Consider the following 13225-nt stretch of genomic DNA (forward strand, 5'->3'; position numbering starts at 1 on the left):
AAAAAAAAAAGAATTAACTGGGCATCCAAGAAGTCTTTTTATTTATTTATTTTTTCTACTTGGTTGTTTTTCCAGAGCCTGTGTCCTCCAGAACAGGGTTGGGGTGACAGTGCTGGGCGGGTACCCAGAGGGCTGTGCAATTGCTCCCTTCCAGACTGGCTCTGAGCTCATGGCAGCATCAGGTACTCCAGAGCCTACTGTGGGCGGCACAGACCTTTCAGGGTGCTTAAGAAAGTGGAAGTGCAAGCCCCATCACCCCAAGGCTAAAGGGGAGTGCCTAGGGAAAGGTTAGGCAGAGCATTAAGAATGTTAACCTCAGCCATAGCATTGCACTATTTTTTGTTTGTTTGAGTTTCTTTTTGTTTGCTTTTTAGATAGGGTCTCATGTAGCCAAGGCTACTCTGGAACTCTGAATTCTCCTGCCTCCGCTTTCCAAGGGGGGATCGCAGGCTTGTGCCACCGTGTCCAGCAGCACTACGTGTCCTTCAGAGAGACGCCATGAAGCAAAAGGGTGGTCACTCACCACGACACACAGAGGTTTTCACAGAGGACTCATGCCAGCCACAGCACATCCAGGAGCTGAGGACCAGACACCAGGAATAGTGTCCCATCTTCATCCCCACAGGCAGCCCAAACTGGATCAAGGACGGCCCAGAGTTGGTCTGGCTTTCTGGGGGTATATAGTTCAACCCTGAGACAGGTTGTGGGTCCCCTGAAAACAGTGCCGATGTTAAGATGGATGGGGGCTGAGGCTTGGTCTTGGCCCTGTGCTGCGTGCAGTGGTGATAGCCCAGCCTGTTTCTGGAACCAGTTAAGCTATCCAGGTGTGCTCTGCAAATAAACACAGGCCCAGGAAGGTATGGCGGGGAGGTTTTCTAGAAGCAGACACAGCCCTTCATTTCTTCTTCTCGTTTCTGTCTTTGGTACTTCGTGAGTACCTAGGGTGTGCTCTAAAGTCACAGAAGCAAAGCAGAGAGTTCTGGGCTTCCCTGGAGAGTGGCTGAGGAGCAGATGGCAGGAAGTCATAGAGGCAGCAGCAGCCCTCCTGATCTCTGAATGGTTCCTATACATTACCTCTTCCAGAGAGCTCAAGATGGCTTTTTTTTTTTTTTTTTTAATTTAAGAGGTCTTGCTATGTAGTTCTGGCTGGTTTGGAACTCAAAATATAGATCTAGCCAACCTCAAACTTGCAGCAACACTCCTGCTTCTGCCCCCGAGGGCTCCTGGGAGGACAGGTGTGCATCATCACACCTGGGCTCTTCCAGCGATCTCAATGGATACACTTGGTTACCTCTGCGTCTCCTTTTCTGACACGTGTGGAGGCCAGTCAGGGTCCTTGTTCTCTTCTGGGGGGGGTCATCTGACACTCGCAGGTGTGTGGGGAGGAGCAGTCTATGTAGGATGTAGAGGATTTAGCCAAGGTTAGACCAGACTTTTCCCTGCTCTTGCATCTGGCCTGTTTGCGGGCAAGGCCTTAATGGAAGAAGATCCTGTAGTTTACTGTCTCGGCAGCCCCAGCAGCGTGGCCCCATCCGGAATGGCTTTCAGGAACATTCTGTTTGCTTCGATGACGGCAACGAAGGACTGACTCTGTGTCATCAACAGGGTAGGAAGGCCGCAGAGAGCATATGAGATAAGACCAGTACCTCAGCTTTTTCTCTCAATCCATTCCAAGTACCAGCTCCTATCTGTAAGTTCAGAGCCACTGGAAGCTCCCCCATAGTCCACTGGAGGCCACTGGAGGAGGCAGAGGAGCAGTCGGCGGCGAAGACCCGTGGCCTGGCCCCTGTTGCTGGCTGGAGCATTTTCCTGGGCCTGTAAGCATTCTCATTGCTGTGCTTATGAAGATGCTGTCTCAGAGTACACAGCCCACTTCCCCGGATCCACTGTCCCAGCCCTGAGGGGAGGTTGGCTCCTGGACCGGTGGAGGGCTGGGGGTCAAGGGCTGGGCTCCTGGGGCAGCTGGGCTGCATACAGGGCCAGCGTGTGGTGCAGGAACTGGTACTGCTCTGCAGTCTGGATCATGCCTCCTCTGTAAACAGAAGCACAGGGTGAGAGAGTCAAGGACACTGCCCCAGTGCCTGTGGTTAAGCATTCCCTCTCAATGTCCTGCTGGGGAAGCTGACTCTCTCCTCCCCAAGGAGGGAAGTGCAGGGGGCAGTGCCCCGTCTGGACTCTCTGTCCCTTATGCACCCAGCTCTTGAGCAAAACCAGACCCGACTTCTCAGGTTGGGTCAAGAGTGTGTTCCCGCCGGGTGGTGGTGGCGCACGCCTTTAATCCCAGCACTCGGGAGGCAGAGCCAGGCGGATCTCTGTGAGTTCGAGGCCAGCCTGGGCTACCAAGTGAGTTCCAGGAAAAGGCGCAAAGCTACACAGAGAAACCCTGTCTCGAAAAAAACAAAAAAAAAAAAAACAAAAAAAAAAAAAGAAAAGAATGTGTTCCCATGCTCAAGTTTTCCACTTGTCAATAAAAGAAGTTAACCCGGGGCTGGAGAGATGGCTCAGTGGTTAAGAGCACTGGCTGCTCTTCCAGAGGACTCGGGTTCAATTCCCAGCACCCATATGGCAGCTCACAACTGTCTGTAAGTCCAGTTCCAGGGGATCTGACACCTTCACACCAATACACATAAATAAGTTTAAATAAATAAAAAAGTTAACTCCACATGTGTACAGCAGGTCTCATTTCTAGAACACTCACAGAAGCAAACCCATTCCTTCTTCCAGTTGGGGAAATAGACATTTACCATTCTAGATTAAAAATGGGGGTGCTGAGTGCAGTGGCACCCGCCTTTAATCCCAGCACCTGGGAGGCCAACGCAGGCGGATCTCTGTGAGTTCAAGGTCAGGCTAGTCTACAGAGTGAGCTCCAGGCTAGTCAGGGATACACAGAGACTCCGACTCAAAAGAGGGGCCGGAGAGGGTACATAATTATGGTTACAGCTAGTAGCACACACGCCACAGTCTGAGCCTGCTTCTTTTCCTCCAACCCCAGTGAGTAGTACCATAGCTACCTTGTATCTAGAGCAAATTGTATCTTTTAAAAAAATAAATCAAGGCGGAGTCTCCCTCTGTAGCCCATATTGGCCTTGAGCTAACAAGCAGCCCCACACTGGCTTTGAACTCACGTTCACCTGCCTTGGCTTCCTGAGTGCTGGGATTACAGGCATGCAGTATCGTACCTCTCCTTGATGGTGAGGGATAATTCAGGGTGACATGTTTAACTCCAGGCCCCCAAGCTAGCATAGATGATCTTTCATGTGGGCTTAGTTACTGGCAACACAGAAAGCTTTTTTAAATAAAATGAGCTCCTTGCTTTCTCCTAGGAGGGCCTGAAGGTGATGTGCCCAAGACTTCAGAACCACCCATGCCATTGCCAATGAACAATGGCTGCACCTGCTTCCCATGGACCCACCTGTCCAGGCGCAGCTGGCACACGATGCCCAGAATGTCCACTTCCCCTCGGGCCTTCAGCTGCTGGCAGCCGATGCGGGTGGCAATGAAGCACCCTGTCCGGCCGATCCCTGCACTGGATGTGACCAGAGAGAGGACAAGGAGGTCACAGGAGACCAGGGAACAGGGGCTGCACTGGATGTGACCAGAGAGAGGACATGGAGGTCACAGGAGACCAGGGAACAGGGGCTGCACTGGATGTGACCAGAGAGAGGACATGGAGGTCACAGGAGACCAGGGAACAGGGGAGACAGGTGAGCAAGGAAGGTTGGGCCTAGGCTTCGAACAGCGAAAGAAGAAATGGGGCCGAAGTGCTCTGTTCATGGGGTGGAACTCTCACACCTCCAACTTCAGCATCCCTGGCATCCCTGATGGAGACAGATAATAGCTTGTCCTAGACAGGTTCGTGAACCTTGTTAGCCTCACTCAAAGCCTAGTGCAGCTCATCTTTTGCCTTCTGGTTCCTATGGACTTTAATTAATTAATTAATTTTTGTTTTTAAATTTATTTATTATGTATACAGTGTTCTGTCTGCATGTATGTCTGCATGCCAGAAGAGGGCACCAGATCTCATTACAGATGGTTGTGAGCCACCATGTGGTTGCTGGGAATTGAACTCAGGACCTCTGGAAGTGTTACCAGTGCTCCTAACCTCTGAGCCATCTCTCCAGTACCCTATTTTTGGTCTTTTGAGACAGGATCTCACTATGTAGCTGTAGCTATCCTGGGAGTCACTCTGTAACCCAGGCTGGCCTTGAACTCACAAAGATCTATCTGCCTCTGCCTCCCAAGTGCTGGAATTAAAGATGTGTACCACTATGACTGGCTCTATGAACTTTAAAATTTTATTATTATTATTATTATTATTATTATTATTATTATTATTATTTTAGATAGAGGCTCATAGGTCCTGCTAGCCTGAACTTGCTTTGTAGTCCAGGCTGGCTTTGAACTCCTACCTCCTAAATATGGGGATTATAAGTATGCATCCACACATCCAGATTTTAGTTTGATTTTTTTTTTTGAGATAGAGTTTTACTCTGTAACTCCAGAGCCTGAAACTTACTATAGCCCAATCTCCCTGCAATCCTCCTGAGTCCTGGGGTTCCTGAAGGGTGCCACCATACCCAGCCTTTTTTTTCAGGTTGTTATTGCCTTGCTGGCTTGGAGCTCACTGGGTAGACCAGGCTGGCCTCAAACGCACAGATATCTGCCTGCCTCTGCTTCCCAAGAGCTGGGGTTAAAGGCCGGGTCTGTCTTTTTCCTAGTTTTTTTTTTAAACATATTTAATTTATTTTAATGTGTGTGTGGTGAGTGTGTGCGTGTGTACACGTGTGCCATGGTGCCTGTAGGAAGGTTAGAAGGCCACCTTCATGAGGCAGTCTCTCCTTAGACTACGTAGGTTCCAGAGATGGAATCCCGGCTGCCAGGCTTGGCTGCAGCCGCCTTTACCCACCGAGGTACCTTGCCGGCCCCAGCTTTTCTTTTTTCTTTTCAGTAATGGGGTCTAGCCACGTAGCCCAGATGGACCTTAAACTACCAGCCTCACCGTGCAGCCTTGAGTATGCTCAGCCCTGGGTGCACCGCTGTGCCCTATTCCGGTGTACGCTTTGATGACTGCATCTGTGTTGATGTCCAAGGCATCTAACGGACAGGCCTGCCTGTGTCCTGGCTGGCCCCTTGAGCATTCCTTGTCCGACCACAACCTCCAGACCAGCTTCCACGGATGCTCTCGGGCCTCTGTTCTTGTCCACTACCCTCTTCTTGACTCTGTCACCTTGAGATTTCTTTCTCTCTTCCCTCACATCCTTCACACCACCATCGCCCCCCCCCCGCCCCCCCAGGCAAGCCTCACGTGTGTAATACAAATTACACCTCACTGGTGTAAGTAATAGAAATCACCAGTGACTCCCAGCACTTACACTGTGCGCCCCCTCTGCATGGGTTCAGGCATGCCTCATTTGTACTTTTCACCTCCTCCTTTTTCCTCCCCCTTCTCCCCTTCTCTCCCCTTTCAACATGGTACCACGTAGCCCAGGCTGGCCTTGAACTCCCTATGTAGCTTAGACTGGCTTTGAACTCCCGATCCTCCTGTCTCTACTATATGCCCAGGGAATAAACTGAAAAGCTGATACACTTCCAGGAGCAGGGTCAGAGGGTCAGCCTGGGGACACAGATGGGAACCCATCTGGAAGGCTAGTAAGGGCTTCATGAAGGGACCTTTAGATTTGCCGTTCTGTTTTATTTTTTGTTGATACTGGGAATTGAATCCAACACCCCAGATTTACCATTTAAAAATAATGCTTGGAGCTGGGCCCAAACAGCAACAACAAATCCAACAAAATAAAAAACAAACCCAAGCACTAAAAGACCCCCAAGCAAACAAAAAAATTGTTCAAGGAGGAAATGAACCCCCAGCAGCGGAGGCCGTGTGTATCTCTTCTCTACCTGACTAGAACCCTCCCGAAAGCCAGGGCTCTGTAGAAAAGAGGTAATACCGAATTGCTCGGACTAGAGATTGCTGTCCAGGTAAGAGTTGGGTCTGTCTGGTGTGGTTTTCCTTGGAGACCTCGTGGGCAGGGAAGGCAAGCGCTGCTTCTAGGCTGGGGTTGGGGAGGCCCTACCTGCAGTGAACCACGATAGGCCCGGAGTTAGCGGCGGTCTCCGGGCTCTCCACCTCAGCCATCAGGCGCAGCAAGGGTCCTGCCGATTCTGGAGTCTGGTGGTCTGGCCAGGCCGAGAAGAGGATGTGCTTTACTGAGCGGCGTTCCTCTCGGTGCTGGCGTGTGAGGAAACGAGAGAATAAGACATGAGAACCGGGCTTGGGGATTTAGCTCAGTGGTAGAGCGCTTGCCTAGCAAGCACAAGGCCCTGGGTTCGGTCCTCAGCTCTGGGAAAAAAAAAAAAAAAAAAAAAAAAAGACATGAGAACCAGGATGTGGGTGTGGGTGCTGCCTCCTCCCGGTGCCAGCAAGTAAGTACTGGGCATCAGCTCAGAGCAGGCAAAGCTGATTCTCCCAGTGACGGCTTTGATATTCATCTTCTACCATGACCCACTCCAAAATTCAAGGAAGGAGACGTGTTTTGAGAGAGGGGAAAAACCCAGGCCCAAGCTGTGACTTTGCCTCTATTACACAACCGTGGGTAAGCACGTACGTTAATCTCATTTTCTTCTCTAGTAAGTGGGCACAATGATATCTTTTTTGGTTTGTTTCCCAGGATGCTCGGGAAACAATGAATTGATACAAAAATAATTAGAAGGTGTAAGAATGTGTACAGCAACAGGAAACCCTTCCTCTCTTCCTCCCCCTCCTTCCCTCCCCCCTCCTTTTCTCCCCCCTCACTCCCTCCCTTCCTCCCTCTCCCTCTCCCTCCCTCCCCCCTCCCCCTCTCTCCCTCCCTCCCTTCTCTCTAGATGGGAGTCTTGCCATGTTGTTTCAGTCAGTTCTCTCCTCCCACCATGTAGGTTCCAGGGATCGAACTCACATCACCAGGCTTGGCAGCAAGCACCTTTACCCACTGAACAATCTTTCTGGCCCCAGAAAGCATTTTTACAGTCCATCCACATGTGCTGGCACATCTCTGACCTCCCCGGACTCTTTCAGCACCCTCCTGTAGAGTCTGCCCTCTCCCCCGGAGCCTGGATATGTAGCATGGGGAGGGGATGCTCCCTGGTGGTCCCTATTTTTTTTTATGCATCCCTATTAAATTAGAGGTGCCCCTGAGGGTTGTACCCATTTCTTTTTCTTCTATGGCACCTCTTAGGCACCTAGGATCAAGGCTTAAATTAGTAAACTTGGTCCCTAGTGAAGGTGGAGCCTGAGTTCCAGAGATGCTAGCGTGGCCCAGACCTCCCATTGGTCTGTTTCAGGGGATGGTACCTGGATGGTAAGTTGCCTCACAGTGTACTCTGGGTGTTCTTTCATGCTCTGGATGCGGATCTGGAAGGGCCCATAGGTTTCTTCGTCTGTGGGCCAGTAATGTACACATTTCTAGAAGGGAGGGATCTGGGAGTCAGAGTGGGAAGGTCCATTGGTGGAGCAAGGCTGGGGCAGCAGAGAGAGGCCTAATGTCCCCTTCTCCCATCTCACCCCATGAGCCAGGTCAGTGCCTGGGGTCTGGCTCTCCCAAGCTTAAGCACTATGGTGTCACCCTACCCACATTTTGGCTGTGAACAGCTTCCCTGGGGTCTGTGTATCTCAGGAATCTTCCCCGGGGAAACGACCTGGGGCCTCGTCAGAGTTATGAGCTCCCCGTTGAGGCTTCTGGTCTGCTCTGCATGGGTGGTGTACGAAGGGAGGCGACAACCCGTTCTGGGTGACCCTGCCTCTTACCTCCTTGCCCTCTCGGAGCTGGGTGAGCATGACAATGAGGCACACTTCTTCTTGCCACACCATCTCCCAGAAGTCCGCCACAGTGTTTGGCATGGGGCCCTGGGTGGCAATGTAGACCTTCTCCTGCCCATCATAGCCCTGGGGAGGCAAAGCACAGAAGGAGAGAGAGGTTTTGGATTCACACTCAAAGCCAGTGAACATGAGCACTTAGATACGCTCACACACAGACACACACACAGACACACACACAGACACACACACAGACACAGACACACACACACACACACACAAACACACACACACACCAGAAGCCACATGCTGGAGGAGAACATGGGATCCATGATGAGAAACACCTGAGTTCAAATTCCTGGCCTGCTGTTTCCCAGTTACAAGACCAGAAGCACATTCCTGGCCTCTGTGAGACTCAGTTTCTCGACCTATAGACTGGGCCTAGTGATGACCTCATAACATAGTGTGAATTAAACTCAAAAAGGTATATTGGCAGTCTCTCAGATGGCAGGCCCCATGTACATGTTTATTCCTGTCTTCTTCTGCTTTCTTCTAGTGCAAGATCTCATAGTCTTCAATATTTGTAAGAACGTTTCACATTTCATGAATCACTTTTATACATTTGGCACCCAAATCCAGCATACTCTTCCTAATCTGTTCAATCCCTTCCATCCTCCTTAGCTTCCACCGTCTTTGCTGCCAAGCAAGCAGAGGACCACCTATCTACTACGCTTTCTGCCCGACAACTTTGCCTCCCAGCACCCCAGACTACTGTCCTACCACATTTGGCCACAAGGGGGCACTGCTTTCCCATCCACCTACCACACCAGGCGAGAAATTGGGCTGGACGGCCCTTCTTGCTTTTGAGGGTGCTATTAGCTGGACATCCATCAGTCTCTACAAAGGAGGGGCTACAGGGTTGGGGGTCGGGGAGGCGAATGAGTGTGGGAGAAGAGATGATAGATCCCCACTCATGCTGGCTTTGTGCAGCTTTTAGGAGCCAACCAGCCTTTAAGAAACTAGTGACGAGGCTCAGCTATGTCAACCTATTGCCGCATAGAGAGAGTTGTCATGGATAGGGTAACAGCGTCGTTTAGGAAATTTTAACATCTTCTCTATGTTGATTTGGGGGTCGTTCGGTGTGTTGTCGCCACCGCCCCCCCTCCCCGCCCCCCAGTCTGGCAGAGAGAGCTATGACAGGAAGGGATAAGGAGGGAAATACAGGCCCCTGAGGCCAAGTCACAGCTGGACTGCTGCAGCAGCTAGACACTCACTCGGATGTAGTTGGCGTTGATGTAGTCACCATCTTCCTGGCTCTGGGCCCGGCCAAGACAGACACGACTCTGGGGATCTAGGAAGTAAGATCAGTGAAGGTGAAAGGTCAGAGCGGACCAACAAACGCAGATTCTAATAGAGTCAGAGGGAAGAGCGTCCTTACACCGTTCACCATATTTTGTGGACAACGGGCATTCAGTTGAATTGTTTTATAGACAGGTAGCATAATACCTATGCATTATAAAATACAATATTTCGGATGGGCGGTGGTGGTGCACGCTTTTAATCCCAGCACTCGGGAGGCAGAGGCAGGTGGATCTCTGTGAGTTTGAGGCCAGCTTGGTCTACAGAGCGAGATCCAGGACAGGCTCCAAAGCTACACAGAGAAACCCTGTCTCGAAAAACAAAAAACAAAAACCAAACAAACAAAAAAAAAACCCAATAATTCCACGACAATAGGGATCCACATGTTTTTGAGCAGAAAAGTGATATAATCAAAGCAGAACTATTAACTGAATGATGCTGTATAGGACAGACCACAGAGCTGCAGAGACCGATTGGGATATTGTCATATTTTAGCCTTGAGATCAGCGAGGGTATAAAATGGGAGGCAACTGATAGGAACAGAAAAGAGATTCTGCAGAGAAAAAATTTTTTTTCTGATTATGAATACAAGCTTCAGATGAATACATTGTCTAAGCTATCACTCGACCGTGAGGGATAAGGGCCTCCTCTCTCCAAAGGTGTGGGTCTTTTCCCAATCAAACCGGATGAGGGATTAGAAGGAGCTGGCTTCTCCTCTTTGGTGGTTGTAGGACTTTGCAGAATTAGGCAAGGCCAAAGGCTAACAAACTCACTTGGATGGCTGTTCACAGAGCCTTGCTCTGATAGCGCAGGCAGCGAGCTCAGAGGCTCAGCCCAGGGCAGGACCCATGTGCTCGGCTGAATTAGACCACGGTTCTGGAAGCCACTGTGGTAGGCTCCAGGTCTCAAGCCTGCCTCTGAAAAGAGGGAGGTTCAAGGCCTGGGTCTGTCTGTGTGAGCTCACCCCTACCACAGAGGCCCACAGTAAACTTCTGCAATGTTATCTTGTAATTGCTATATCTTTCTCCTAGCTGCCAGGGTGGTGGTAGTCTTTCTCTGTTGAAAATACGATGTCTCAAGCATTGTGCTTCCTCCTTGGCTGACGTGAGGGTTTTTTGTTGTTTGTTTTTTTAATTTCTATTTTATTTATTCTTTGTCAAGGTCTCATATAAACCAAGCTAGCCTAGAACTTGCTAGGTAATGGAGACTGGCCTTGAATTCCTGATCCTCTACTCACACCTCCAAGCGTTCGGATTATTACAGGCGTGCACCACTGTGCCTGGCTTCGAGGTATATATCTGGCCTTCTCAAGTTCTTCACCCCAAGGACACTGCCCGCTTCATGCCCACTGTGGCCCTTACTTGGCAAGATGGTCTTGTATCGGTCCTTGGAAGCATGGCCAGGGATATCCAGGTCTTCAGGGCTGACAAAGTTTGAGGGGATCTTCTGGTGGGGGGAGTAAGTGTGTTAACATCTGGCCCCGGCCCCCTTTTCTCCCCTTCCGCCCTCTGCACACATAGGGACAACCTTCTCTCCTAAGCCTTGGCGATCTCCCCCAAGGACCCGCAAGGAGAAGAGAGACCCAAGGAATCCATGACGGTCTGGTATGGAAGGGCAAGGTGATGTGGAGGGGACCCCAACTTCTTACCAAGAATTCCTCCTCTAGCTGCTTGGGGCTGGGTGGCTGGTGCTGTAGACCCCAGCGTGTCAGGGGGTGTCCGGCCGTGCGCAGAAAGTGTATGGTGACCTCCCGGGGTGTATTCACCGAGCAGATGGGTTCCCACAGCCCCCAAAGACCGAACATCCAGCATCAGAGCCACGCTGGAGCCCCTTCTGCAAGCATAGCCATTCAGTGCCCAGTGAACATCCCATAATGCCTGCTCTCCTTTCAATGACTTGTCTGAGGAGGCCACAGTTAGTCTTTCTCCTGACCTAGAGGCTCGGGGCACTCAGGGGTCATGGCCCTTACTACGTTCCCCTTTCCTTTGATCAGACAGAATGGAGTAGGCTGAGACTCTTCTGCGCCTTCCTGTCGCCCACCTCTCCTACTCCTAAGCTGTCACAGAGGCTCCGATGTACACTCAGTGCCGTGAAGACTCCTGGACTTCTCTCAGAGATTGCTCATCCCAGCTTGAGACTTTGGGAGCAGGCCCAGGGAGGACATGAAACTCGGTGTCCTCAGACATAACAAAGGATGGGCAAGCAGCATGCAAATGAGCATTATTAATTCTCTTTCCAGGCCTTGTGGACTCTGTTGTTAGAACTGGACAGCTGGGTATGAGAGAGGGAGGAAATGAAAGCAACCCGGTCTAGGAAGATCCTCTCTGTGAAAGATCTCACCTCTCCTGCAGCCGCACATGCTTCTTGGCCGGAGCCTTGGTGGGTGGAGGCTGGGTCATGGCTGCCCCCAAAGACAAGGTCGGTGGCTGTGCTCTGGAGGCCTGGACCATGCTGGGGTAGATTGCTGCGCTCAAGGAAGGCTCACTCAGCCATGAGGCCTGCCTGAAAGACAAGGTCCTGTATTTGCTGACCTCTGACCTGCCTTACTGGCTAGAAGGAGGCTCCTAAGCCCAGGGCAGCCATCCTCTTGGTTTTTACTGGAGGTATCTTCTCTTCCCAAGGAAGGGGCCTAACTTTTTTTAATCCTGTAAGCACAGGAGCTCTTTGTTGGGATGCAGGGCAGAGGACAGTCTGAGGTTAGAGGAGGAAGCAGATACAGAGTGTAGGTATGGGTGAAGTCAGGAAATAATCCGGAAGGAGGAAGAGAGAGGGTACCCAAGTCCGCAGGGCTCTAAGCTTGGGTCCAAATGAGAACAACAGACTGCCGGTCGCAAGGAAGGAAGAGAGAAAGCTCAGAACTTTCTAGGTCGTCCGCAGTCTTCTCCAGAATGAGAAACTGAGGCCTCTAGTAGCACTGGAGCCAGTTGGGGACCCAGGCAGGCCACACTCTGGTAGGGTCGTCTCCTAGTTGCTGGCAGCTCCCCTCCAAGATCATTTGTGGCTTCTGGGGGTCTCTATCCAGGGCGGTAGGCTAGGGGTGTTTCCTTCCTCTTCCTTCCCATCCCCCAGTCTCCCGCCTCTGTAACCGTCACAGGAAATGGCCTCGCCAAGCCCTAGAGCTCCAGCGCATGGTGAGACCACAGTTGGGGGTACGAGAGAGAAGGGGCAGAGAGGTGACGAGGGCATCTCCTTTGGGGGCAGTCCCCATCTCCCAGAGCCAAGTCACAGGTGCCATGGTGGTAGGGTTAGGGCTGCTAACCTCCAGGGACAGAGGCTTGGAACAGTGTGGGCGCATGCAGGTGTGGCTGGGATAGCACTCTCCCACGACAGAAAGGGGCCTTTTGCCCCTCGGCTCCTGGCATTCCGTGTGGCTCCTTTGCCCTCCAGCCACAGGGACACCAAATGTGCCACTACTCATGCCTGGCCAGGCATGGTAGCCCCAAACTCGTGCCTCTTCACCCCATCCTCAGAGACGCCCCCCTGCTTCCAGGGCTTCCCCACCCCAGGGCCGTAGTATGCCTGTGCCCACTTCACGTACTTACTGAAGCAGCTGTGTTTCCCCCAGGCTGCCTTTTTGCCAGCTGTCTGTCAGTCCGTCTATCTTTGAGGACTGAGAGGCTCCAGGAAGCCAGCTTCCTCCCTCCGCCCCTCCTGGCTTCCACCCACGCAGCACACCCAGCTGCAAGCTGCCTCCTGTGCCTGCTGCAGCTGCCGCCAGGGGTCGGGGGCATCCTCCCCACGCCCTCTGAGAGCAGGTTGCCAGCCGGTGCCATGCCACCCTGGCTGGGTGCAAAGGCTCTGGGAATGGGCAAGGGACGAGGCCTTCCCTGATCCCGCCAGGTCTGCACCTCCGGGGTCTTTATCAAGCCCCCCCTCCACCTCCTTGATGAGAACATAGCCATAGGGGACCCTCAGGCGTTCCTCTGGTTGAGCCCTTGGCTAGAGACTTATTTCCACGGCTCGGCTTCTGCCCCTGTGAGCCCTTGCTGCTTCAAAGCCTGGCAATTCATGGCCAAGCCCAGGCCCTATCTGCCCGGAGCAGAGTAGATGTACCACAGAGGTGCAGTGTGGGAA

General features: G+C 51.8%; 1 protein-coding gene across 1 annotated transcript; it reads right to left on the reverse strand.

The window, feature by feature from the left end:
• Positions 1–1130: 1130 nt before the first annotated feature.
• Ptpn7 (protein tyrosine phosphatase non-receptor type 7) lies at positions 1131–12793 on the reverse strand. The gene is given in 11 exon segments (XM_059280250.1): positions 1131–2032; positions 3413–3526; positions 6075–6229; positions 7331–7441; positions 7784–7921; positions 9067–9143; positions 10513–10597; positions 10800–10931; positions 10933–10984; positions 11492–11653; positions 12694–12793. Coding segments are annotated over 10 exon segments (1068 nt in total). The 5' UTR covers positions 11602–11653; positions 12694–12793; the 3' UTR covers positions 1131–1938.
• Between the last annotated feature and the right edge of the window lie 432 nt (positions 12794–13225).

The sequence above is a fragment of the Peromyscus eremicus genome, chromosome 15 (genome assembly GCF_949786415.1).
Source record: "Peromyscus eremicus chromosome 15, PerEre_H2_v1, whole genome shotgun sequence".
In the NCBI taxonomy this organism is placed as follows: Eukaryota; Metazoa; Chordata; class Mammalia; order Rodentia; family Cricetidae; genus Peromyscus; species Peromyscus eremicus.